Source organism: Haliotis cracherodii, unplaced genomic scaffold (assembly GCF_022045235.1).
Source record: "Haliotis cracherodii isolate W230 unplaced genomic scaffold, xgHalCrac1.p SCAF_19, whole genome shotgun sequence".
Lineage (NCBI taxonomy): Eukaryota > Metazoa > Mollusca > Gastropoda > Lepetellida > Haliotidae > Haliotis > Haliotis cracherodii.
In genome coordinates, this window is record NW_027266274.1 from 6,978,242 (window position 1) to 7,006,224 (window position 27,983).

At 40.5% G+C, this 27,983-nt stretch overlaps 2 protein-coding genes across 2 annotated transcripts in view; one reads left to right on the top strand and one right to left on the bottom strand.

Annotated features, from left to right (window-relative positions):
* LOC139466720 (mitochondrial potassium channel ATP-binding subunit-like) overlaps positions 1–26,264 on the bottom strand; it is a 40,505-nt gene extending 14,241 nt beyond the window's left edge. Inside the window, exons 1-14 of the mRNA XM_071248366.1 lie at positions 26,038–26,264; positions 23,273–23,645; positions 21,350–21,505; positions 20,007–20,152; positions 19,100–19,175; positions 17,883–18,023; positions 16,301–16,386; positions 14,545–14,642; positions 6,266–6,371; positions 5,022–5,094; positions 4,227–4,419; positions 3,253–3,386; positions 1,344–1,415; positions 144–322 (exon numbers count right to left, since the gene is read on the bottom strand). Coding sequence (XP_071104467.1) covers positions 144–322; positions 1,344–1,415; positions 3,253–3,386; positions 4,227–4,419; positions 5,022–5,094; positions 6,266–6,371; positions 14,545–14,642; positions 16,301–16,386; positions 17,883–18,023; positions 19,100–19,175; positions 20,007–20,152; positions 21,350–21,505; positions 23,273–23,645; positions 26,038–26,132 — 1,928 coding nt within the window. The 5' untranslated portion in view covers positions 26,133–26,264. The remainder of the gene's footprint in view (positions 1–143; positions 323–1,343; positions 1,416–3,252; positions 3,387–4,226; positions 4,420–5,021; positions 5,095–6,265; positions 6,372–14,544; positions 14,643–16,300; positions 16,387–17,882; positions 18,024–19,099; positions 19,176–20,006; positions 20,153–21,349; positions 21,506–23,272; positions 23,646–26,037) is intronic.
* Positions 26,265–26,716: 452 nt separating this feature from the next.
* LOC139466721 (opioid growth factor receptor-like protein 1) overlaps positions 26,717–27,983 on the top strand; it is a 45,434-nt gene continuing 44,167 nt past the window's right edge. The window contains exon 1 of the mRNA XM_071248367.1: positions 26,717–27,324. Within this exon, the coding sequence (XP_071104468.1) occupies positions 26,839–27,324 (486 nt within the window). The 5' untranslated portion in view covers positions 26,717–26,838. The remainder of the gene's footprint in view (positions 27,325–27,983) is intronic.

Here is a 27,983-nt window from a genome sequence, read left to right on the forward strand (position 1 = left end):
GTACTAACCCACGATCGCCATGTTGGGAATCAAACCCAGGTCTTTGACCTGAGACCCCGAATACTATAACCACTAGGCTACCCCATCACCCCACAGGCTTAGGACCCTCGGAACTGAGGCTTTGTAACCTAGGATGTGTGTACCTTGTGGCCTCATCCAGTATGAGCACAGAGGGGTTCTTGATGAGAGCTCGGGCTATAGCTATTCTCTGTTTCTGTCCCCCAGACACTGTCACGCCTCTCTCTCCCAGTACAGTTCGGTAGCCCTCAGGGAACTTGGAGATAAAGTTGTGTGCGTTAGCCTGCTTAGCAGCCTCTATCACCTGAAATAGCAGCATGAAGACAAGGAGATATATGACATACACAGGATCACACCCAGATCTTATAAGAGAGGAGCATTAATCCAGCCATATCACAGAAATAAATGTCTTCAACATGATACAGGTCTATTACATGGGAAGAGAGTGAGTGAGTGAGTGAGTTGGGTTTAACACCGCTTTTAACAGTATTCCAGTTATATCATGGCGTGTCAGCTTAATGTGGGAGGAAAGCCCGAAGTGATGCAGGTCTCAGACGTTTACCACTTTGGTGAAACCCACGAGTACGGGTATGATGCTGACAAAACTATGTACTAGAGATCAATGTACTGGAGACCTATGTACTGGAGACCTATGTACAAGAGAGTACTGGAGACCTATGTACTGGAGACCTATGTACAAGAGAGTACTGGAGACCTATGTACTGGAGACCTGTGTACTTGATACCTATGTACTGGAGACCTGTGTACTTGATACCTATGTACAAGAGAGTACTGGAGACCTATGTACTGGAGACCTATGTACAAGAGAGTACTGGAGACCTATGTACTGGAGACCTATGTACAAGAGAGTACTGGAGACCTATGTACATGAGACCTTATGTACAAGAGAGTACTGGAGACCTATGTACTGGAGAACTATGTACTTGTGACCTATGTACTGGAGACCTATGTACTGGAGACCTATGTACAAGAGAGTACTGGAGACCTATGTACAAGAGAGTACTGGAGACCTATGTACAAGAGAGTACTGGAGACCTATGTACTGAAGACTATGTACTTGTGACCTATGTACAAGAGAGTACTGGAGACCTATGTACTGAAGACTATGTACTTGTGACCTATGTACAAGAGAGTACTGGAGACCTATGTACTGAAGACTATGTACTTGTGACCTATGTACAAGAGAGTACTGGAGACCTATGTACAAGAGAGAACTGGAGACCTATGTACTGGAGACCTATGTTCTAGAGACTGTAAGTACAAGAGACCTAGGCCACATTCCTACAAGTGGGCTACCAGCATACCTCTTGGTCACTTGCATCAGGTCGTCCATATCGGATGTTCTCCATCACAGATGTAGCAAACAATATCGGTTCCTGAAGGAAATTCAAATACACACTGTCATATCACCATGGTTACAAGATGTAACATTTTCATTGGTCACTTTTAGGGATAGCACAGCAAGTAAATAATTATGAAGAGGGTGGGTGATCTAAACATTTTCCTGTCAGGAAAGCAGACATCGGCTGCAGTTTAAACTTCCTGATTCCTGAGGAAAGATTTGTCTCTGCTATAAAACACAATATATATCTGACATCAGCAGCACGTCTTGTTGTGACCTGTGAAGATCCTGGGTAGAATAGGTCTTCAGCAACTATGCTTGCCATAAAAGGCAACTATGCTTGTCGTAAGAGACAACTAACAGGATCGGGTGGTCAGACTCACTGACTTGGTTGATGCATGTCATCGATCCCAATTGCGTGGATCAATGCTCATGATATCAATCACTGGATTGTCTGGTCCAGACTCGATTATTTACAGACCATCGTCACATAGCTGGAATATTGCTGAGTGCAGCTTTAAACTACAAACAAACAAACAAAGCAATTGTTGTTTCACAATATCAATTTCACCTCATAAACTTGTTTTTTACTGTAGCAGATGACACGTTCTTGGCACAAGAACAGATATGATTTTAGCTTGTTGCTTTGTAAGATGCACCTAACACATGTTGTTTAACGCCACTCAGCAATGTTCCAGCTATATGATGGCTCCCTATAATCAAGTCTGGTCCAGGCAATCCAGTGATTGACATCAGGCCATGCAATTGGGATAAGGTACCATGCAGTCTCCAAAATCACAGTCTGACAAATTAAATAAAAAACAAGACAGCTAGCTTAAAAGAAAACACTACCAAATATACCAGATTAATTCCCAGCTATTTATGCACCATGAAAACAGTAAACTACAATCATAACAAACTCAAAGGCACCACTCATTTTAGTTTGTTCTGTCCGTTGTTCGTTATACCATTTTGACCGTCAGACATCTTTTATCAAGCCATGTGACATCATGTTACTTCATAAATAACAAAAGTGTGCACTGTACATGTACAGAATATATCCAATTCAATCACTGTGTTACTATGTTAATTGAGGATGTAATTTGAGGACAATGTGTCAGAACTTAAAGAGTAAATCAATTGCCTTCAATTGTTTATTGATGCTTTGAACAGCAGCGTTTGGCCGTGGATGTTTTGATGGCAGATTGGTGACACGTGAGAAGCTCAGCTTAGGGATTAACAGTTTGTTATACACTTAAACATTATCGTTGACACACCGGGCCACAAGGTGAGTTCGCTATATTCGTTATGTTCTTATAAGCGTGTTCGTTATATCCATCAACTTTATATGATAAAAACCCCAGAAAGATTCCTGAGTAGAATAGGTCTTCAGAAACCCATACTTGCCGTACAAGGCGACTATGCTTGTCGTAAAAGGCGACTAACGGGATCAGGTGGTCAGGCTCGCTGACTTAGTTGATACACGTCATTGATCCCAATTTGGGTGGATCGATGCTCATGATGTCAATCACTGGATTGTCTGGTCCAGACTTGATTATTTTACAGACCGCCATCATATAGCTGGGATATTGCTGAGTGAGGCATTAAACAACAAACAAACAAACATTTGATAAAATATATGGCAAATGACCAGGACCAAAAGAACAGTTCGTTATATCCGTCAGTTCGTTATAAGTGTGTTCGTTATAAACGTAGTTTACTGTATTTTCATCTACAAAGTTTTGAATGAAGCAAAGACGTATATAGATCAATATACATCTTAGAATGAAGCAATGATTTCAATAAACAAAAAGTAATTAACAGTGATCTTATGAATAGTTATACACGCCTAACCCGTACCCAACAGTCACCTGGTTAATATAGCCCAATGCCCTTCCTCTCAGCCATGTTGGATCAAGATCTTGTATGTTGATTCCATCTAGAGTTATCTCCCCTTTGGTCACATCGTAGAATCTCTCCAACAGAGCAGCCACTGTAGATTTTCCTGGAAGATGGCTTGATATGGTCAACAGTGTCTTAGGACAGAGTATGATAAGGGCCCCTTTTGGCCCACAGCATCTGCATAATTTAAGATATGAACTCAACTTCAAGCAATGGTTATGAAAGTCATGAGACAGAGAATCTCACCAAAGTGTCTCCTGATATCAAACAGAACAACATGAGATGATATAAGTTTTAAACTCAGATGTTTGCTTAGGACTTGTAAACTTTAATCAACATGTGTTGATATTAAAAGACATGAGAGTGAGATGCTATTTATCATTCAAAATCATTCTTTCAACTTTTCTTGAGTGTCTTGAGTGTAGAAAGTACTTATAACCTGCTTCATCATCAAAGCACTGTGATGCAATTACATTACTATATGTCCTAGGAATCCAGTTTGGGATGATAAATGCTTATATAAATGAGATAGATCATGACACACAATGCCATTTAGAAAGCGGTCTAATGTAACAAATATTTATATAAATAAATATATATTTCGGATAACACTTTCTTAGTAAAGTAAGGATTCTCGTACTTGTTTAGGTCCCATCTGGGATTCAAACCACACTGCCAGAGTGAGGCACCTAATCGCCATCAAACACAGTCAGCGATCTAACCCACTCAGCCACTGAGGCTTCCACAAAAATGAAAGTCCGACAACTGGTAGTCTAGATCACGTACTTTGTGTACACCTCTGAAAATTGTAAATTGGCACGGCTCCCATGGCCAAAAGCTATGAACAATGCCATTTAGAATGTGGTCAAATGTAACAAATGTTACAAATGATAGATCATGTCGTTAACACAATTACACATATGCAGACATTACCGCTACTTACCTCCCCCTGACAATCCAACAAGGGCCACAACAGATCCCCCCTGTATCTTGAGATTGAAGTTTTGAAGCACTTCCTGTTCGGCTCGGGTTGGGTACGAGAAGCCGACATTGTGAAACTCCAAGTTGCCCATCAGAGCATGGAAAGGAATTCTCTTGCCACCGTGAAGGGGGATCTTCGCTTCATGATTAATGAACTGAAACATTTGAGATCACACTGACATGCTTTCATGTATTTACCTTACACTACAGAAGGTGAAATGGGGTTTGTCCACTAGGCCTTATAATGATAACGTATAGCAAAACCCTTAAAATGGGCCAATTTCTACAAGTCCTTAGGATACCTTTACTATTGGGCAGTTTGGTAAGGACTACAGGACTAGTGCCAATTTTTTAACGCTGAAAGTGCTAGCCAAATGATATATAATGCCACAATTCAACATGGAAACCCCCCTCAGACACAGTATACTAACACCGAGCTAATCAGCCCTTGTCCTCTGGTGTATGATGACAGCTATCAACAAGGCCACATATTGTGACCACTCAACCATTAATGCTCTTTTGACAAGAGTTGGCTCCTGGGGCTTTCTTCTGACCAGGAAAAATCATGGGAGTAAGATTCACAAGTAAACAATTCTTCGAAGTAGGCCACACATCTTGGTATAAAAAAAAGTTGAAAGACAGTACACAGATATTACAATCTTTTGAACGACTGAAATACATTGACATTCAGGATTCAGTTAATAAATCTACATAAGAAAGCACAACTTTAAGTTGGTGACAGACACAATATTCCTACCTCAAAGACCCTGGCTCCTGCGCTCACTCCCTTCACAATCTGACCAAACAGGAGGGACATTTGTGCCAGGGACCTGAAAAGACATTCCCGTAATACAGAGACTTGCATTATGCTATTTTGTCACACATTGGTGGCTAGTCATCTCAAGCAGCAGTTGGCTCCCACAGCCATGCTGGATCTGCTGTTTCCTGGTCCCAAATCCCGGATCAGACCAGCTAATGATCCTTGTTGTGTTAGTGAGTGAGTGAGTGAGTTAATAATTGACGTCACATCGGCAATATTTCAGCCATATTGTGACGAGAAGTTGGATATTAATAATGCATATATTTAAACTTTATAAAAACCTGTCATTGAAGCACAGTACGATAACTAGCATATCACAGACTAGATTTAAAACAAGTTGAGGCACATTTAAAAGAAGAAAGAATGAGTTGACATCACAATATGAAAATGGGCTTGAGATCGTCAGTAACTAAAGGGAGATCACCATACCAGGGACCATGGGGACTTACAGTGCGTTTGCTTCCTGCATGGACTTGTTGTGTTAGTGTCAAAGGTTATCTGTTCCTGTAGTGAAATTGTTCCTTTGTACATTTTTCTTTGGGAATAATTCCCACGGAACACTTTTTACGAGGAAAGATTTTCCACAATACATTTACGCTATATTTCCTCTGGATGGAACTATCATCATTCAATGTAAAACTGATCATTGTTGCCGAACTAGGCTGGAATTCTGGAGTTCTATTTTGGCTTGACTAATGAGTCCATGCATAGTCTAATCAAAATCGCACTTCGCGGTGTAAGACCCGTTTCATCACAATATAGACATGGATTATCGATCAGATCGTTTTCACTGGGCTGCCATTTTGTTTGAAGCAAATGCTAGTGATATGAGAGATGGAATCTGATTGGTCAATAGGAGGGACATAGGAGGGACATAACTCGTAATAACCACTGATGGTGCTACGATCGAGGCTTCAAATTCCAGCCATGTTTGGCAAGGGTAGAAACTAGACTTTTACACTCCTTTGCCTTAGGAAGATGCATAATACACTACCCAAAGGCTTAATCAAAGTAGTAAACGTCTCTGAAATGTATCACCTTGGCATTTCCTCCCATTGTATTGACAAGCCATGAAATAACAGAGATACTGTTCCAAGTGGCCTAAAATAACAATTTGTATTGAAATACACGTTTAATACTGTAATTGCCGATCATGAAACATCCAGTTGTCCTACACTGACCTCTCAATGGTCTGGGTTGCCACCAGGAAGGACATGAGATCTCCAGCATTCAGCTCATGCACAGACATCATCCAGCCACCAGCAAACATGGTTCCTAGGACAACACCTGTAGAGAGAGAGATGTCAGTCTAACTACAGTCTACCAAATATACACCAGCAAACATGGTCCCTAGGACAACACCTGTAGAGAGAGAGATGTCAGTCTAACTACAGTCTACCAAATATACACCAGCAAACATGGTCCCTAGGACAACACCTGTAGAGAGAGAGATGTCAGTCTAACTACAGTCTACCAAATATACACCAGCAAACATGGTCCCTAGGACAACACCTGTAGAGAGAGAGATGTCAGTCTAACTACAGTCTACCAAATATACACCAGCAAACATGGTCCCTAGGACAACACCTGGAGAGAGAGATGTCAGTCTAACTACAGTCTTCCAAATATACACCAGCAAACATGGTCCCTAGGACAACACCTGGAGAGAGAGATGTCAGTCTAACTACAGTCTACCAAATACACACCAGCAAACATGGTCCCTAGGACAACACCTGTAGAGAGAGATGTCAGTCTAACTACAGTCTACCAAATATACACCAGCAAACATGGTCCCTAGGACAACACCTGTAGAGAGAGATGTCAGTCTAACTACAGTCTACCAAATATACACCAGCAAACATGGTCCCTAGGGCAACACCTGGAGAGAGAGATGTCAGTCTAACTACAGTCTACCAAATATACACCAGCAAACATGGTCCCGAGGACAACACCTGTAGAGAGAGAGAGATGTCAGTCTAACTACAGTCTTCCAAATATACACCAGCAAACATGGTCCCTAGGACAACACCTGCAGAGAGAGAGAGATGTCAGTCTAACTACAGTTTTCCAAATATACACCAGCAAACATGGTCCCTAGGACAACACCTGCAGAGAGAGAGAGATGTCAGTCTAACTACAGTCTACCAAATATACACCAGCAAACATGGTCCCTAGGACAACACCTGCAGAGAGAGAGAGATGTCAGTCTAACTACAGTCTTCCAAATATACACCAGCAAACATGGTCCCTAGGACAACACCTGCAGAGAGAGAGAGATGTCAGTCTAACTACAGTCTACCAAATATACACCAGCAAACATGGTCCCTAGGACAACACCTGCAGAGAGAGAGAGATGTCAGTCTAACTACAGTCTTCCAAATATACACCAGCAAACATGGTCCCTAGGACAACACCTGTAGAGAGAGATGTCAGTCTAACTACAGTCTACCAAATATACACCAGCAAACATGGTCCCTAGGACAACACCTGCAGAGAGAGAGAGATGTCAGTCTAACTACAGTCTACCAAATATACACCAGCAAACATGGTCCCTAGGACAACACCTGTAGAGAGAGATGTCAGTCTAACTACAGTCCTCCAAATATACACCAGCAAACATGGTCCCTAGGACAACACCTGTAGAGAGAGATGTCAGTCTAACTACAGTCTACCAAATATACACCAGCAAACATGGTCCCGAGGACAACACCTGCAGAGAGAGATGTCAGTCTAACTACAGTCTACCAAATATACACCAGCAAACATGGTCCCTAGGGCAACACCTGGAGAGAGAGATGTCAGTCTAACTACAGTCCTCCAAATATACACCAGCAAACATGGTCCCTAGGACAACACCTGTAGAGAGAGATGTCAGTCTAACTACAGTCCTCCAAATATACACCAGCAAACATGGTCCCTAGGACAACACCTGTAGAGAGAGATGTCAGTCTAACTACAGTCCTCCAAATATACATCAGCAAACATGGTCCCTAGGACAACACCTGTAGAGAGAGAGATGTCAGTCTAACTACAGTCTACCAAATATACACCAGCAAACATGGTCCCTAGGACAACACCTGTAGAGAGAGATGTCAGTCTAACTACAGTCTACCAAATATACACCAGCAAACATGGTCCCTAGGACAACACCTGTAGAGAGAGAGATGTCAGTCTAACTACAGTCCTCCAAATATACACCAGCAAACATGGTCCCTAGGACAACACCTGGAGAGAGAGATGTCAGTCTAACTACAGTCTTCCAAATATACACCAGCAAACATGGTCCCTAGGACAACACCTGGAGAGAGAGATGTCAGTCTAACTACAGTCTACCAAATACACACCAGCAAACATGGTCCTTAGGACAACACCTGTAGAGAGAGATGTCAGTCTAACTACAGTCTACCAAATATACACCAGCAAACATGGTCCCGAGGACAACACCTGTAGAGAGAGATGTCAGTCTAACTACAGTCTACCAAATATACACCAGCAAACATGGTCCCTAGGGCAACACCTGGAGAGAGAGATGTCAGTCTAACTACAGTCCTCCAAATATACACCAGCAAACATGGTCCCTAGGACAACACCTGTAGAGAGAGATGTCAGTCTAACTACAGTCCTCCAAATATACACCAGCAAACATGGTCCCTAGGACAACACCTGTAGAGAGAGATGTCAGTCTAACTACAGTCCTCCAAATATACATCAGCAAACATGGTCCCTAGGACAACACCTGTAGAGAGAGAGATGTCAGTCTAACTACAGTCTACCAAATATACACCAGCAAACATGGTCCCTAGGACAACACCTGTAGAGAGAGATGTCAGTCTAACTACAGTCTACCAAATATACACCAGCAAACATGGTCCCTAGGACAACACCTGTAGAGAGAGAGATGTCAGTCTAACTACAGTCCTCCAAATATACACCAGCAAACATGGTCCCTAGGACAACACCTGGAGAGAGAGATGTCAGTCTAACTACAGTCTTCCAAATATACACCAGCAAACATGGTCCCTAGGACAACACCTGGAGAGAGAGATGTCAGTCTAACTACAGTCTACCAAATACACACCAGCAAACATGGTCCTTAGGACAACACCTGTAGAGAGAGATGTCAGTCTAACTACAGTCTACCAAATATACACCAGCAAACATGGTCCCGAGGACAACACCTGTAGAGAGAGATGTCAGTCTAACTACAGTCTACCAAATATACACCAGCAAACATGGTCCCTAGGGCAACACCTGGAGAGAGAGATGTCCGTCTAACTACAGTCTTCCAAATATACACCAGCAAACATGGTCCCGAGGACAACACCTGTAGAGAGAGAGAGATGTCAGTCTAACTACAGTCTTCCAAATATACACCAGCAAACATGGTCCCTAGGACAACACCTGCAGAGAGAGAGAGAGATGTCAGTCTAACTACAGTCTTCCAAATATACACCAGCAAACATGGTCCCTAGGACAACACCTGCAGAGAGAGAGAGATGTCAGTCTAACTACAGTTTTCCAAATATACACCAGCAAACATGGTCCCTAGGACAACACCTGCAGAGAGAGAGAGATGTCAGTCTAACTACAGTCTTCCAAATATACACCAGCAAACATGGTCCCTAGGACAACACCTGCAGAGAGAGAGAGATGTCAGTCTAACTACAGTCTACCAAATATACACCAGCAAACATGGTCCCTAGGACAACACCTGCAGAGAGAGAGAGATGTCAGTCTAACTACAGTCTTCCAAATATACACCAGCAAACATGGTCCCGAGGACAACACCTGTAGAGAGAGATGTCAGTCTAACTACAGTCTACCAAATATACACATGCAAACATGGTCCCTAGGACAACACCTGCAGAGAGAGAGAGATGTCAGTCTAACTACAGTCTACCAAATATACACCAGCAAACATGGTCCCTAGGACAACACCTGTAGAGAGAGATGTCAGTCTAACTACAGTCTACCAAATATACACCAGCAAACATGGTCCCTAGGACAACACCTGTAGAGAGAGATGTCAGTCTAACTACAGTCTACCAAATATACACCAGCAAACATGGTCCCGAGGACAACACCTGTAGAGAGAGATGTCAGTCTAACTACAGTCTACCAAATATACACCAGCAAACATGGTCCCTAGGGCAACACCTGGAGAGAGAGATGTCAGCCTAACTACAGTCTACCAAATATACACCAGCAAACATGGTCCCTAGGACAACACCTGTAGAGAGAGATGTCAGTCTAACTACAGTCTACCAAATATACACCAGCAAACATGGTCCCTAGGACAACACCTGTAGAGAGAGAGATGTCAGTCTAACTACAGTCTACCAAATATACACCAGCAAACATGGTCCCTAGGACAACACCTGGAGAGAGAGATGTCAGTCTAACTACAGTCTACCAAATATACACCAGCAAACATGGTCCCTAGGACAACACCTGTAGAGAGAGAGATGTCAGTCTAACTACAGTCCTCCAAATATACACCAGCAAACATGGTCCCTAGGACAACACCTGTAGAGAGAGATGTCAGTCTAACTACAGTTTTCCAAATATACACCAGCAAACATGGTCCCTAGGACAACACCTGCAGAGAGAGAGAGATGTCAGTCTAACTACAGTCTTCCAAATATACACCAGCAAACATGGTCCCTAGGACAACACCTGCAGAGAGAGAGAGATGTCAGTCTAACTACAGTCTTCCAAATATACACCAGCAAACATGGTCCCTAGGACAACACCTGTAGAGAGAGATGTCAGTCTAACTACAGTCTACCAAATATACACCAGCAAACATGGTCCCTAGGACAACACCTGTAGAGAGAGAGATGTCAGTCTAACTACAGTCTTCCAAATATACACCAGCAAACATGGTCCCTAGGACAACACCTGTAGAGAGAGAGAGATGTCAGTCTAACTACAGTCTTCCAAATATACACCAGCAAACATGGTCCCTAGGACAACACCTGCAGAGAGAGAGAGATGTCAGTCTAACTACAGTCTTCCAAATATACACCAGCAAACATGGTCCCTAGGACAACACCTGCAGAGAGAGAGAGATGTCAGTCTAACTACAGTCTTCCAAATATACACCAGCAAACATGGTCCCTAGGACAACACCTGCAGAGAGAGAGAGATGTCAGTCTAACTACAGTCTACCAAATATACACCAGCAAACATGGTCCCTAGGACAACACCTGTAGAGAGAGATGTCAGTCTAACTACAGTCCTCCAAATATACACCAGCAAACATGGTCCCTAGGACAACACCTGTAGAGAGAGATGTCAGTCTAACTACAGTCTACCAAATATACACCAGCAAACATGGTCCCGAGGACAACACCTGTAGAGAGAGATGTCAGCCTAACTACAGTCTACCAAATATACACCAGCAAACATGGTCCCTAGGGCAACACCTGGAGAGAGAGATGTCAGTCTAACTACAGTCTACCAAATATACACCAGCAAACATGGTCCCTAGGACAACACCTGTAGAGAGAGATGTCAGTCTAACTACAGTCTACCAAATATACACCAGCAAACATGGTCCCTAGGACAACACCTGTAGAGAGAGAGATGTCAGTCTAACTACAGTCCTCCAAATATACACCAGCAAACATGGTCCCTAGGACAACACCTGTAGAGAGAGATGTCAGTCTAACTACAGTCTACCAAATATACACCAGCAAACATGGTCCCTAGGACAACACCTGTAGAGAGAGATGTCAGTCTAACTACAGTCCTCCAAATATACATCAGCAAACATGGTCCCTAGGACAACACCTGTAGAGAGAGAGATGTCAGTCTAACTACAGTCTACCAAATATACACCAGCAAACATGGTCCCTAGGACAACACCTGTAGAGAGAGATGTCAGTCTAACTACAGTCTACCAAATATACACCAGCAAACATGGTCCCTAGGACAACACCTGTAGAGAGAGAGATGTCAGTCTAACTACAGTCTTCCAAATATACACCAGCAAACATGATCCCTAGGACAACACCTGTAGAGAGAGATGTCAGTCTAACTACAGTCTACCAAATATACACCAGCAAACATGGTCCCTAGGACAACACCTATAGAGAGAGATGTCAGTCTAACTACAGTCTTCCAAATATACACCAGCAAACATGGTCCCTAGGACAACACCTGTAGAGAGAGAGATGTCAGTCTAACTACAGTCTACCAAATATACACCAGCAAACATGGTCCCTAGGACAACACCTGCAGAGAGAGAGAGATGTCAGTCTAACTACAGTCTACCAAATATACACCAGCAAACATGGTCCCTAGGACAACACCTGGAGAGAGAGATGTCAGTCTAACTACAGTCTACCAAATATACACCAGCAAACATGGTCCCTAGGACAACACCTGGAGAGAGAGATGTCAGTCTAACTACAGTCTACCAAATATACACCAGCAAACATGGTCCCTAGGACAACACCTGCAGAGAGAGATGTCAGTCTAACTACAGTCTACCAAATATACACCAGCAAACATAGTCCCTAGGACAACACCTGTAGAGAGATGTCAGTCTAACTACAGTCTACCAAATATACACCAGCAAACATGGTCCCTAGGACAACACCTGGAGAGAGAGAGATGTCAGTCTAACTACAGTCTACCAAATATACACCAGCAAACATGGTCCCTAGGACAACACCTGTAGAGAGAGAGATGTCAGTCTAACTACAGTCCTCCAAATATACACCAGCAAACATGGTCCCTAGGACAACACCTGTAGAGAGAGAGATGTCAGTCTAACTACAGTCCTCCAAATATACACCAGCAAACATGGTCCCTAGGACAACACCTGTAGAGAGAGATGTCAGTCTAACTACAGTCTTCCAAATATACACCAGCAAACATGGTCCCTGGGACAACACCTGTAGAGAGAGATGTCAGTCTAACTACAGTCCTCCAAATATACACCAGCAAACATGGTCCCTAGGACAACACCTGTAGAGAGAGATGTCAGTCTAACTACAGTCTTCCAAATATACACCAGCAAACATGGTCCCTGGGACAACACCTGTAGAGAGAGATGTCAGTCTAACTACAGTCTTCCAAATATACACCAGCAAACATGGTCCCTAGGACAACACCTGTAGAGAGAGAGATGTCAGTCTAACTACAGTCTACCAAATATACACCAGCAAACATGGTCCCTAGGACAACACCTGTAGAGAGAGATGTCAGTCTAACTACAGACCAGACAATCCAGTGATTGATATTCTGAGCAACAATTCATGTCACTGGACATGATTACATTCCAACCAAGTCACCGAGCCTGACCACCAGATCAATTGGTAGCCTCTTATCATGCTTATGACCAGCATAGGTTGCTGAGTAAAAATGTATTGGGATATTATTAGTTATGGTGTCTTTAATTGCCGTATACGGTGTAATATTAGGTTAACTGAAAAAAATTCTGCTAACCTTATATGACACCGTATACGGCAACTCAAGACAACATAACAAATTTATTATACCGAAAGTTTACACAATCTTATTCTTACACTACTTAGTATCTTTATCTGACATGTCATATCAAAATGAAAACGTTCACTTACAACCTGTATATATGACAGGACAGGTACATATGTTTCCGATACAACACTTTAATGTAAACACAAACGTTAACAATGGAATATATAATGCACTAAATGTGAACATTTAAACAAGTATTATAGCTTGATAGCTGTCCTTGTCTTTGCAACAATTGGCTGCCATCTATTATTTGGCTATGTGACGTCATTAGCGTTTGTGACGTCATCCTATATTATGTCCTAAATCAGTGACCTCCAATGTGAGCTTTCTTTCTCTATAATTTTTATAAATAAAGTCACGAACGTGCTTTCTTTAATAATCAGTGTCTTAGCACATCACAATTAATGATATTTAAACACAAAACAGTGTTGAATAAAGAATTTCTGTACCAGAATTTTCATGTGAAACATGTGAGGTTGGTGCTGGAAAATTCAAGATGGCTGTTACTGATGGTATATGGTCTCATATTTGGTCAGCAACAACCATCTTTTATTTTTACTGATGGTATATGGGCTATTATGGGGTTAATAGTTCTGCTCTCTGATTGGTCAATCTCACCTCAAGGCATAATAAATTGTGATATGTAGTGACGTTAAAAGAGTCACATTACGGTACTTCTATACCATGCATACAGAAAACATAGCCAAGATGCTGAGCTGGGTAATGCCTCGTAGTTGTTTAGATATGGTATGTCAAAGGTCAAATGGTAAATACTGCAATATAAGTATAGGCATCATTTTGAAACGTTTGTTGATCATCAAAATAAACATGTTTAAAGAAAACAACTTTCATTTTTAGGAAAACTAATTACAAACATATGTATATGTACTTAATGAGTGTATCAGAATGGCTTCAGTGTGTTTATGATAATCCGATGTGTGTGTCCTCCTACCATTGAGAGCAGCATTAGCCAGACCCTGGAACATGCCGATACCGATGCCCAGCTGTGTGTTGAGGTGACACGCCTTCTCCACCTGCTGGCTGTACAGCCTGGACAAAACATCACATGTCAGAACCATCAGGAATAGATAAAGAGGTATTCATACGGTACAACTAGTTGGTACAGCTTGTTGTATGCAATGAGTAGTACGAACAGAAGTTGCATACAACTCGGCATCCACGCGGCGGTGAATTGCATACAACTCGGATCTCACGAGATCTGTTTTTAAGACAATATTTACACTACGTCATGGTCACACATTTACCATTTTGGTGACGACCCACGCAAAGACATTTCTGTGAGCAGATAACACTATAAATACCACGTCAACAAATAGTACGCAATGAAATCATGAAGTTACACTGTCTGGTCATAAAAAGTGACTTATGTTTGTAACCTATTTCATTAATTTTATTTAAAATTTCATTCAATATCATTGGGTAAGTTTTAACCCAAATCACAGGTAGATTCGAAGAAAAACGTATATACATCTGATTGCTGTTTCCAGCTTAGTTTACGAGAAAATACACATGGTAATTTTAATCTCTGCATGTAAAACAATGCCTAGCAGAACTGAAAATACAATTTAAATGGCAAATCAACATGTCTGGTGATTTGTTATCTCAAATTTCAAATTTGAACTGACCAAGTTTCCTATCACCTGTTTGTTTACCTGAATTCACTGAGTGAGTGAGTGAGTTGGGTTTAACGCCGCTTTTAACAGTATTCCAGTTATATCACAGCGTGTCAGCTTAATGTGGGAGGAAAGCCCGAAGTGATGCAGGTCTAAGACGTGTACCACTTTGGTGAAACCAACGAGCATGGGTATGGTGCTGACAAACCCAGAAACATAATCGGGGCGAACCGGGATTCGAACCCACAATCATAGGTTTCTGGCGTGCCCAAGGGACGCAACTCTGCACAGCGAATCTCGGCGCCTTAGACGACTGGGCCAACCTTGCCCCCTGAATTCACTGAAGGGGTCGGTGTAATTTATTTTGGTGCACTCAAAAAAGAAATTCTTCCAAAATACTGAATCCCATAGAGGGGGATACGCATTATACTTTGGTGCACACGATACTCGAGAAAATACAGTACTCACTTATTTAACTTACTATTTTCAGCCTCAAAGATGTTACAACACAACACCTAGAGGAGCAGGGTACCCTACTCCCGGTCACACATTTACCATTTTGGACCCATGCTTGCCGTAAAAGGTGACTCTGCTTGTCGTAAAAGGCGACTAACGGGATCGGGTGGTCAGGCTCACTGACTTGGTTGATGCATGTCATCGATCCCAATTGCGTGGATAGATGCTCATGATATTAATCACTGGGTTGTCTGGTCCAGACTCGATTATTTACAGACCGCCGTCATATAGCTAGAATATTGCTGAGTGCGGTGTTAAACAACAAAGCACCAACCAAAAGCAACCAATTTACCATTTTGGTACCAACCCACTGGTACCAACTAATTTTTATACCCGCCTACCTTATCCAGAGTCCAAAACTTTATCTACTAGCCCAAACATGGCTCTAAGCATCACTATCAGCAGATTTTAGTCTTATCATATGGACTATTAAAGGCTTAGCTTACTAGACCAAACAGAATTGTACTAGACTCGGTCCTCTGACAAGTGACTGAAGTCACGGACTGCTATCTAACCCCCATCACATTGACAACAATCACCATCTAAATAAGTGCTTACTCGTTTTCCTTTGATTCCATGGCAAAGGCTCTGACAGTCCGAACATTTCCTATGGCCTCGTCCGCAACAGCTGTAGCTTGAGATACCTGTAAATATTGCTCTGTTGAATTACAAAGTACAAATACAGTTTTACTTGAGACAATACAAACAGCAAGAACATTTACACTGTATAATACATACCGGTACACATGTGAGTCAGTGAATCAGAGATTAATGTGTTTGTTTGTTGTTTAACGCCACACCCAGCATTATTTAAGCTTATGACGGCGGTCTGTAAACAATCAAATCTGGACCAGACAATCTGGTGATTGATATAAGCATCGATCTACGCAATCGGGATATGATGACATGCATCAACCAAGTCAGCGAGTCTGACCACATAATCCCACCAGTCACTTTTGAGCACTTAAATTTTGTGAAAGGAACACTACTTAAATTTGACTGCACTTGCAGGGCTAGACATGGACCAAAGTTAATTAGTCCAAGACTATTTTTCCCTATCTCGCTATTTACATAAACAACTTGTTCAAAATGAGCTATGGATAGGGCCGTGACAAATACATTTTGATACGTATCACGAATATAGGGTAACGAAAACGAATATTCATTCACAAATACAATAACAAGTTACTTCCGGTGTTACATGCTCACGGTAATCAGCTGGTATTGTGTTTGCGTTGGGGGAAAAACAGTGTGTCAGTGTAAAACAGTGTCCGTTTTTTAACAATGTACGTAAATGTATGTTATGGAATTGCTTTGGTTGAAACATTTCAGTGATAGTTTTTGTGAGTGAGTGAGTGAGTTGGGTTTAACGCTGCTTTTAACAGTATTCCAGTTATATCACAGCGTGTCAGCTTAATGTGGGAAGAAAGCCCGAAGTGATGCAGGTCTAAGACGTTTACCACTTCGGTGAAACCCACGAGCAGGGGTATGGCGCTGACAAACCCAGAAACATAATTGAGGCGAAGTGGGATTCAAACCCAGAATCATAGGTTTCTGGCATGTCCAGGAGACGCAACTCTGCACAGCGAATCGTGGCGCCTAAGACGACTGGGCCACACGTGCCTCCTATTTTTTGTTAAACAAAAAAGCAATACATTGGGACAATGCTGCTTATAGCCTCATGTTTTGGTTGACAGTGCCATGAGGGTCCTTGGAAAACTGACACAAGTTATGCTACTGCATGGCATGTATATATTCCATTTTTCATATCTCACTTTGATAAATAACAGATGAGTTCAAGGGGGAAAATCACTCTTTACAAAATCTTTTTACATAATCGATTCTAGTGGCCATGATTAACAAATTTAGTTCATGCAGGGATACAGTTCGATTCACCAGATGCGCGAGTGAATCATAACAGCCCTTATGGACGAGTTGGATGAGTACAATCACTAATGTTATCAGTTAACCATGTTAACTCTCAGTGATCCATAGCCAGGACCAGTCAAATTTACAAGAGTCTTCATGAGACAATATAATACCTGCCTGTGCAAAGCATCAGGAACAAATATGAATAATTTTCAGATAATTCAAGACACAGAATCAATTTTAATAATTAAAGGATCAGATAAAAAATGACCTGTTCCTGAGCTTTCCTTGACAATGTACGAAGATTGGACCCAAGTGCTGTTCCTGCGGAGATGATTGCTGGGACGACAATCAGCATGATGCCGGTTAGCTTTGGTGAGATCATGAGTAGACTTGCAACACAGCCAACAGTCTGAAAACATGGAACACGACCATGATCCCTCCTTCTCATGACATATAGTTTGTTTCTTGTTTAACCATTGCTACACAAAGACCCATGTCTGCTAGTCCAAAACCAGTGAACAGTTAGAAGGACTAGTGGTTTCTCCCCAAATAGTGTTACACAAACCACAAGTCCAAATGTTGGTTTGTTTGTTGTTTAACGCTGCACCAACCAAGTCAGTGAACCAGGGCCCCGTTCCACAAAGCGATCGTAGCGCTAAGATGATTGTAACTCCCATACTTTAACATAGACTTACGACAGACTTAGCGCTAAGATCGCTTTGTGGACCGGGGCCCTGACCACCTGATTCCCTTAGTCGCCCAATACGACAAGCTTAGTTGCCCAATACAACAAGCTTAGTTGCCCCTTGAAACAAGCAAGGGTTGCTGAAGACCAACTCTAACCCCGATTTCCATGGGTCTACCACTTTAATGATATCTGGAAGCATGAGCATGGTGCTGACAAACCAATGACTACAAACAGGTCCATCTGGGTTCGAACCTACAACCAGCAAATCCTTGGTGTTCTAAGTGATCTCTGCACAGTTAGTGCACCACCTTGGACCACTGGGCCACCCTTGTGGAGAGAGAAAAGAGCAACCCCAAATATCAGAACATTATTACACATGATCATTTTACTCTAATGGGTAATGTTTGTTTGTTTGATTGTTTGTTATTTAACCCCGCACTCTGCAATATTCCTGCCATATGACGGTGGTCTGTATATAATTGAGTCTGGACCAGGCAATCCAGTGTTTGACATCATGAGCATCAACCTACGCAATTGGGATATGATGACATGCATCAACCAAGTCAGTCAGCCTGACCACCCGATCCCGTTAGTCGCCTCTGACAACAGGCATAGTCGCCTTTTACAGCAAGCGTATGTTGCTGAAGACCTATTCTATCCCGGATATTCACAGGTCTATGGGTAATGTAAGTCAATTCACAACAGTATTATAATCACGAGATAGATGGCACTACAGTCAATAAGTTAAAATTAAACAAAGTTTGCCTATATATGCTACTACAGAAGGTATGTCAAACCTGTGTGGTAGCCCGAAGACCTTGAGAAATACACAACTTGAATGAACTTTTGAAATCTTGAATATCAGTGGTGAGTCTGAAAAAAACCGAATCATTTGGACCAGTCAAACTTGTGCGAGTGTGTGTGAGATAGATAGTGTTCCAGTTACATTACAGAGTGTCATCTAATGTGAGAGGAATGTCATTCGACACATGTCACAGAAATTTACCAGTCTGGTGAAGCCAGTGCTGACAAACCAAGGATCATAATCATGTTGAATATGGAAACACCCATGGTCAGCAGATCCTTACATGACTAAGGGACATAACTCAGCACAGTGATGTGTTAACTCAAAATCAAACATTTAAATTGTATTCCTAAATGGAGATTATTAGTGTTTCTGTATCGTAAATATCATATATAAACTGTATTCGTAATGTATGATAGTTACGATACCGAAAGAAACGTGGGTACTAATATCTTTATCTGACAATAACAGATGTTTAAGATATAATTTCACTCAATGAAGTAGCTTGAGTTATTGCAACAATGCATGGAGCTTGAAAGTAGTTCCTAGTACGTGACCTTATTTGTTTATTTATTGGTTAGTAGGTTTAACAGATTGGTTTACACAATAATACTACTTACTATGTGATAAAATGTAAATTTGATGATGTGATGATCTTTTGGTATCACAGCCCACTTCTACTTAGAAGGAAAGCACCTCGACTCTTCACAGATGTATGTATACTACTCAAAAGAAGTTAAGGATCACCCGATTCTTTCATACTGGTAATGTTAATATGTCATGGCATGAGAGATTAACTATTGTAATATGAAAGAATCAGGTGATCCTTAACTTCTTTTGAGTAGTATACAAGATGAAGACAGAAAGTTTACCATGTTAATGTACATGATGCATGTTACCTGTTGATCAGCTCCCCAGTCTTGTGCCTGTCGTAAAACTCTATGTCTTGACTGAGCAGAGATTCAAACAACTGTATCTTCATCCTGGCGGCCACATTCTCCCCGACAGTGGACAAAAGCGAGATATACCCGAACGTCAACAAACCCTGTACAGAAAATATATACAGTGAAACAGCGACAGAAACTAAAAGTTTTAGTCAACTAGTCCTTATAATGATAACATATAGCAAAACCGTTATAAAGGGCAAATTTCTACTAGTCCTTAAATTTGGCAAGGACTATAGGACTAGTGCCAATTTCTAACGCTGGTAAAACCTGATTACCACGAGGCCTTCCAGATACTCACTACTGGAACCATGAAGATCCGGGGTAGAATAGGTCTTTAGCAATCCATGCTGTAAAAGGCGACAATGCATGTCGTAAGAGGCGACTAACGGCTCACTGACTTGGTTGATGCATGTCATCGATCCCAACTGCGTGGATTGATGCTCATGATATTAATCATCACTGGATTGTCTGGTCAAGACTTGATTATGTCATATAGCTGGAATATTGCTGAGTGCGGCGTTAAACAACAAACCAACCAAAACCAATTACTGGTAATGATGACAAATGTACAAAGGGACATTACTCTGTACCTGTGATTCAGTTATCCAGACATTCATTAATCCGGACAATTAAACAGGGAAGCTACCCTGGGACTTATCAAGTACATTTGTATTCCAAACTATGAGTCCATGGCAGGTCGGTAAAATTTTGTTCGAACTGACACTTCATAAAAGTTCTTTTTTTAAATATCATTTTATCGTTTGTTGTTTGACACCACACACAGCAATATTCCAGCTCTTTGATGGAGGTCTGTAAATAAGCGAGTCTGGACCAGACAATCCAGTGATTGACATGAGCATGAATTCACACAATTGGATATGACGACAAGTTATAGAGACAGACCACCCGATCCATTTAGTTGTCTCTTATGTGAGTGAGTGAGTTTGATTTTATGCCGCTTTTAGCAATATTGCAGCAATATCACGGTAGGGAAACCAGAAATGGGTTTCACATTGTACCCATGTGGGGAATCGAACCCTGACCTCAGGCGTGAAGATCTAATGCTTTAACCAATAGGCTACCCCACCCTCCCTTGTTGCAATAGGTTGCTGGAATGCTATATCCATACCCAGATTCCAGGCAAAAATAACAACAGTCATGGCTATGTTTGTATTTACTGATTTGTTGAAACAATTCATCAAGACTATAATAATGCGAAATGTACTTGACAAAATGCATTGCCTTTAACCAATACAATTTCATACAGTTACATGCCTATGATGAGATAGCATCACCTGCAAGCAATAGATTCCCAATAGCTTCATAGCAGGCTTTTTGATGTCATCAAAGAAACTGGCCGCTGTGTCTGTCGTGAACTTTGACACCACGTTCACAAGGTCACCCAGCATTAACGGAATGTTGATGTTTACAACTGCTACTGCAAGGGCACTCTGGGAAAATAAGCATAATTATGAAGAGAAAGAAATTCCTGTAATGGATTCATTCTTCAGATGTTTTCTGAAGAAAGGAAACAGAATAAATACAGACAGCAATAGTGGTGAAGGTGAGGTGAGGTGAAATGGGGTTTAATGTCGCGTCCAAGATTATTGCACTTATATAGCAACGTCAATCTCATTAAAATCAGATCTTAGTTTTCGCTACTGCGAAACAAAGATCTGAGGACATCCCATTATGGGTCACGTCAGAAGGACCTTTCGTTAATTTTGACCGACCAATGAAATGACTGACAAGAAATTGACATTAGCAAATCAGAAGGCAGCTTTCTCAAGCTTTACGACGCTAGTTTCAAACTGGTGACTACGCTTTGAAACATACTTTGACATATTCTCGATAAAAATACCATCTGTTAAATATTTCATGGTTGCATGATTAGAAGACACATTCCGACTGTCACTTTCATGATCTGGTAAGCGACACTCTGATTGGTGGGATGAAAGGTCGTTCTGACGTGACCTGTAATCGGATGTCCTCAGATCTTTGTTTAGCGATAGCGAGAACAAAGATCTGATTTTAATAAGATTGATAGCAACCTGCATGCACATGTGTGTGTGGCTGCTTGGACTAGTCTGGACTGATTTATAAATAGCGCTAGCCCACTGAGATACCATCCCACAGTTTAACTTGCATACCCCACCCAGACACAGTATACTGACTCTGAGCCAACCAGTCCTTGTTTAAGCTCCTTAATGCCTAGTGCTAGACAGGGTAACAACAAGTAACATCTTTTAACATCTTTTGGTATGACCTGGCTGGGGATCGAACCACAGACCTTCTCTCTCCGGGCGGACACTCTACCACTCGACCACGGAGGCGGTCGACAGCAATCGAAACTTCTAATCATAGATAGTTTGAGATGAGCTTGATATACAGCTTCTGTCAGCATGTTTAGATATACCAAACAAACATCAATGATTATAAGAAAGAATAAAAAATGCTGATAAAATATCAGTTAACTCCATAATAGCATAAAATGTTGAATGTCACACACAAAGTAAATGATGACCACTTTTAATCCATAAAGTGTACTTGGAAGGCATACACATGATGCTGAAGTAGAATGTTGTGTTTTTTAATTTATTATTCATAAATCAATTAGGACAAAACAAATATTTTATTATGGATATTATAAACAAATCATTTGCTTCATAAGCATGATAAGGGAGCAAATCAAACCAGCCATGGAAATATAAGTAAAAAAAGGATAATAGAGAATGTCAAAACAGCCATGGAAATATAAGTAAAAAAAAGGATAATAGAGAATGTCAAAACAGCCATGGAAATATAAGTAAAAAAAAGGATAATAGAGAATGTCAAAATTGCCATGGAAATATAAGTAAAAAAAAAGGATAATAGAGAATGTCAAAACAGCCATGGAAATATAAGTTAAAAAAACGATAATAATGAATGTCAAAACAGCCATCCCAGAAGAGAATTCAATAAAAAAAATCTCAACTCCCCAAGCGTAGACACCATTGGTCATATTCAACTACCGGTAGTCCAGAACTCATTTCTGACCAGTGGTTTTAGCAATATCTCTCGATTGTGGTAGAAACAACTAGCCCCTCTGGATTTTCACAAGTCTCAGAGTAACTGACTAGTGGCCATGTCTAGCCCTGGGGTCTCCCAACAGAGATTATCTAACTTTTAAGACAATGACACTGATTTTCTCATGCATAAACAATGGTACGTCCACTTACTGCCACTGCTGCTATTAGGTACCATATCTCAGGAAGCAAGAGCTTCCACAGACCTTTGTGATCAAAACTCGGATCTGGCACCGATTCATCTTTGTTGGTTCCCACCAGTCTGGTTCTGTGGTGCTGCTGTTTACAGTGGGCATGATTTCCCTGATGGTGGTACCATGCTAAACTAGTTCCTATCACACCTATACAAGGTATACTCAGTCTTCCACATAATGTTATCGTTTTATGTGTTGAACGCAGAGAGAGATTTCTCAGGTGAACAGCCCAGCTTCCATTGCTCGTGATTTGTGATACATGGTGAGATTTGGTTGAAATCCTTGCAGCACATTTGACACAGGCCCTTAGAGCTTCCTTGCTGCAAAGTGCCCTGTAAAAACATAAGTGAGTTTGGTATTATGCCACTTTTAACAGTATTCCAATTACCATATTCGACATAATAAGCACCCAGTGCGCTCTCAAAATTATAAATATGGGGCTCTTATTAGAATATAATTAATATAATTAAAGACTAGAATTAGAACAGAGTTGAAAGATCGTATTTTTGTGGTTTATGCTGACTGCCTGAAATGTATATATACGATAGACATATTTTTCCAGGATTTAATTGCCCATAATTAAGGGTGCATATAACAAAAGTATTATACACGAATAAATAAGTCTTGTGTACATTTATCAATCAGAAGGGGTGCTAATTGGGATTGTTCACTAGCCAATATATTAGTAAATATTGCCATAGGTGCTTATTAGAGCATGGCACTCATTATGTTGAATACAGTATATCATAGTTTGTAGGAGAAAAACTCGAAGTGGTGCAGGTCTAAGGCGTCTACCACTTTGGTGAAACCCGAAAAACATAAGTACCTGTACATATTTCACTATATTTATATACACACACAGCAGGAATTTCTCTGCTTGAAAAGGTAGATTCAGCAAAAACAACCAAAAATGTAAACAACAAATTTGTTCCACAATCTGATTCAAAATATCACCTTGTTTTAAAATCCATGGAAATACATTTTAGATTCCCAGCCCTGGCTGATGCACACTGCAAACTTTCAGAAGATATCCTTCTGACGAAATGGTGAGTTAGTGGGTTTTACAGAAATATTAAAGCAATGCCATAAAAACAAGTTCTGTAATTTGTGCAATAACCCAACCTCTCAATAGTTATTAGTAAACAATTAAAACAGCTGATTATAAAACCTTTAATCTGAAATATACCAGCCACTTACTAACTAAAATATCTAAATAATTAATTGCTCCATATTTTACCCTTTAATGTACATTAAATTGTAGAGGTAGAGATGAATAAGATACATAACTTGTCATGTTAATGCAGTCACAAAATCCTATAACTGCAATAACTTGGATACAAATTACTGGTCAAAAACAAGCCGAGTACCGTATTCGACGCAATTAGCTCCCCGCTCTAATAAGTGCCCATGGCGATATTTGCTAATATGTTGGCTAGTGAACAATACTAATAAGCACCCCTTCCGATTGATAAATGTACACAACACTTATTTATTTGTGTTTAATACGCACTCGTGTGTTATATGCACCCTTAATTATGGGCAATTAAATTCTGGAAAAATGTATCTCTCGTATATAAACATTTCAGGCAGTCAGCATGAACCACGAAATTTATCTTATAACTTTTCTCACCAAATTTTTTTTCTAATAAGAGCCAACTATTTAAAATTCTAAGAGCGCCCTGGGTGCTTATTATGTCAAATACAGTATTTGGGTAAAAATCATTATGTACAGATAACCTACTCGGCCTGCTCAGTAAGAAATTACCTACAGCCATTAGTTGTGTAATGATGTGGCAATACAGTATTGCTTTGCGATACGAGGACCACAATACATTGATTTACAACTCCTGTATCGCGATATATACAATACATTACAATACACAATAAAAACATAATAATAACAGAAACTGTTGAACAACCAGTTAACGCAGATTCTCTAGTATTTTTCTCGGTTAGCTATACATTGCATAACATTCCCAATACCCTCTAGCCAACATGTTTGTGCCCTACAATATCCCATCTTTGATACCTGAAATCTAAAAACAAATGATTTAGGGTTGTAAATCACCAGCAAGAAGAAAGAATATCAACTTATGAAATGTAAGTACTGCATTGGGATACAAATAGTATCGCACCCGAAGTGTCAGAATATGTATTGTATTACGACTCCACCATATCATTGCATGTCTGACAGCCAGGGGGCCACATACCGATCTCTGTAACAACCTTTGTATAAACAGGGGAATAAAAAGGACTGAAATTTGGACAGCAGGCAAAATGAACCATCGCCAAAGCAGACTGACTTTGACAAACAGTGATCCATTTTGGCCTGACAAATGGATCACTATGATAAAATTATCCAATCTATTTTGGTTATGGTCAGGCTTGACTGACACCCTGAAATTTAATAACTGTATTGTAAAATGTAAATGAACAAAAACTATTGACTTAATACTTTTTTTAAACTCACTTTGCCCGCAAACAAGCAGAATTTGCCATATTTACAAGGAAATAATTTTGGACTAGCCTTAGAGAATATTCAGAATATTGTCCTAACTGACAGCTGAAGTGAAGATATGATTATCACAGGAGCGGATATGACTAGGATAGGAAATATATACCAATCCGCGCAGCGTAGGATAGGTAACCGTGTGTTCTTTCCTTAATCACTAATAATCAATAATTTACAGTATTGTAAGGAGTGACATTGCGCACAGATATCACCTCGGAGGAAGAAAACTTGCTGCCAGCGAACTGAGTAGACGATATTTAGCAGACGATGCTCTTCTCATGAAGACGCCACCACGGATGAAACTCATGTTGGGAGCTGTGGTTTCAGTGTGATTTCTGTCTAAAACAAATCACTTTGATGTTATGCTTTCACTAATTGCGAATTGTACAAAAATACACATTTTCTGAGCTCTTTATTTGCTAAGAAACATTTAGAGGGCAAAGAGCAATTCGCCGCATGGAGAACGCCATGTTTACAAAGCTAGGGCTTGGAAGTCAGTTTCGTATTAAGAGAGAGCACAGTCACAAGTCATAACGTTCCAACATTATTATTTTTGTTAAAAAAAAGAAGTTTTGACTGTTTCTCCTGTCAACAATAGTATTGCACAATACCATGTAAAACGAAAGTACCACTTTGGTTGGGTTGATCAATAGGAGATGTTGTTATCCGAAACGAGATATATATATCTTTTAACTCAGCTGGTATGTAAATCTATTTGTAGTGACTAAGGGATATTACAACTAAATATTTATTTCATTTTAAATAAGAAACATTATACATTAGATCTAGAGACATAAATGAACAAGCATATAGATACCAGTTTCGGAAAATATATTTCAGTTTTAGAACAAACCGCGAAGTCTAGCTTTACTTATTTTACAAGCACCTGTTTTCATCTTTGTGAAGTTGTTACTGATAGGTGTATTTATGCCTCTTTCTGGGATACACAGGTAAAAACGAAAGTAGGAAACGGAAGTGCTCGAATTGTTTTCTCCAGGCCCAGTTATTAGAGTATGTCGTCGGAGTCAGGCGACACTAAAGAGATTGAGGATAAGCCCGAGTCTCCGGATAATGTCAACACAAACGCGGAGCCCATGGTTGTAGATGGTACAACGAATGGGAACGAGGGAGTAGAAGTAGCAGACGACGAATTGCCACAAGAAGGAAGCAAGTCCGAACAGCAGAAGACAGAACAGAAAGGTAAAACAGAAGACGAGGCGACTGACGAGACGCAGAAAGCTGACGAAGAAGAACTCGCTGACACACAGGAATTGACAGAACCTGTCGATCATCAGAAAACAGAAGAGGAAGAGTCAACACGGAAAAGTGATGAAGACATCGATTTTGAAGACAATAGCGATGGTTTAGATACATTTTACCCTTCTGCTGACAGTGATAGTGAAAAAGAACTTGAACCATTGAGAGAAGGCATGGGTATCACTAAGTCCAAGGACAAAACGAAACCTGGAAAGAGAAGTGGGGCTGCTTCCTACCAAGATGTAAGGCATATTTGATGATACCATTAGCATTTCTGCTATTTCTGTTGAACCAAAAACTTCTTTTTTCATTTCACAAGTATGATGATTTATCCTTGCTAAAGGCCAATTATTGCCAACACCCCTTTATCATTGTTTATAGCATGCACATGACCTCAACTCTTGTTATTTGTTATGTTTTCTTTAATCTCTTGTTAAGAAACATTAATCAAATTTACCAGATAAGCAGCCTGCATAAATATGACTTGACAAAATACATGTTGGGGTGTCAGGTGACTTATTCACATTAACAAAAATTTGACAGCAAGAAGATGCACATGTATTTACCAAGTAATTTCAACTCCTTGTATTACGGATCCGCCAAACTAATTTTTCCTGATTTTCAGAAATAACATAATGTGATGGTGTTTTTTTATAGTTTACCAACAATCTAAAATATTGATCGATTTGAAATGTAGTTCACCAACAATATAAAGTATTGATCTATTTAAAATGTGAATTTTGCAATGAGACATCACTAGGCATGATGAATTACCATTTCAATTGTAATTCCTGCTATGATAGGCATTGTTTTATATGCAGAGATTAAGTATACCATGTGTATTTGCCTTTGAAACTGACCCAGAAATAGCAACCAACTGTGCACACATTTGTTACCGGTG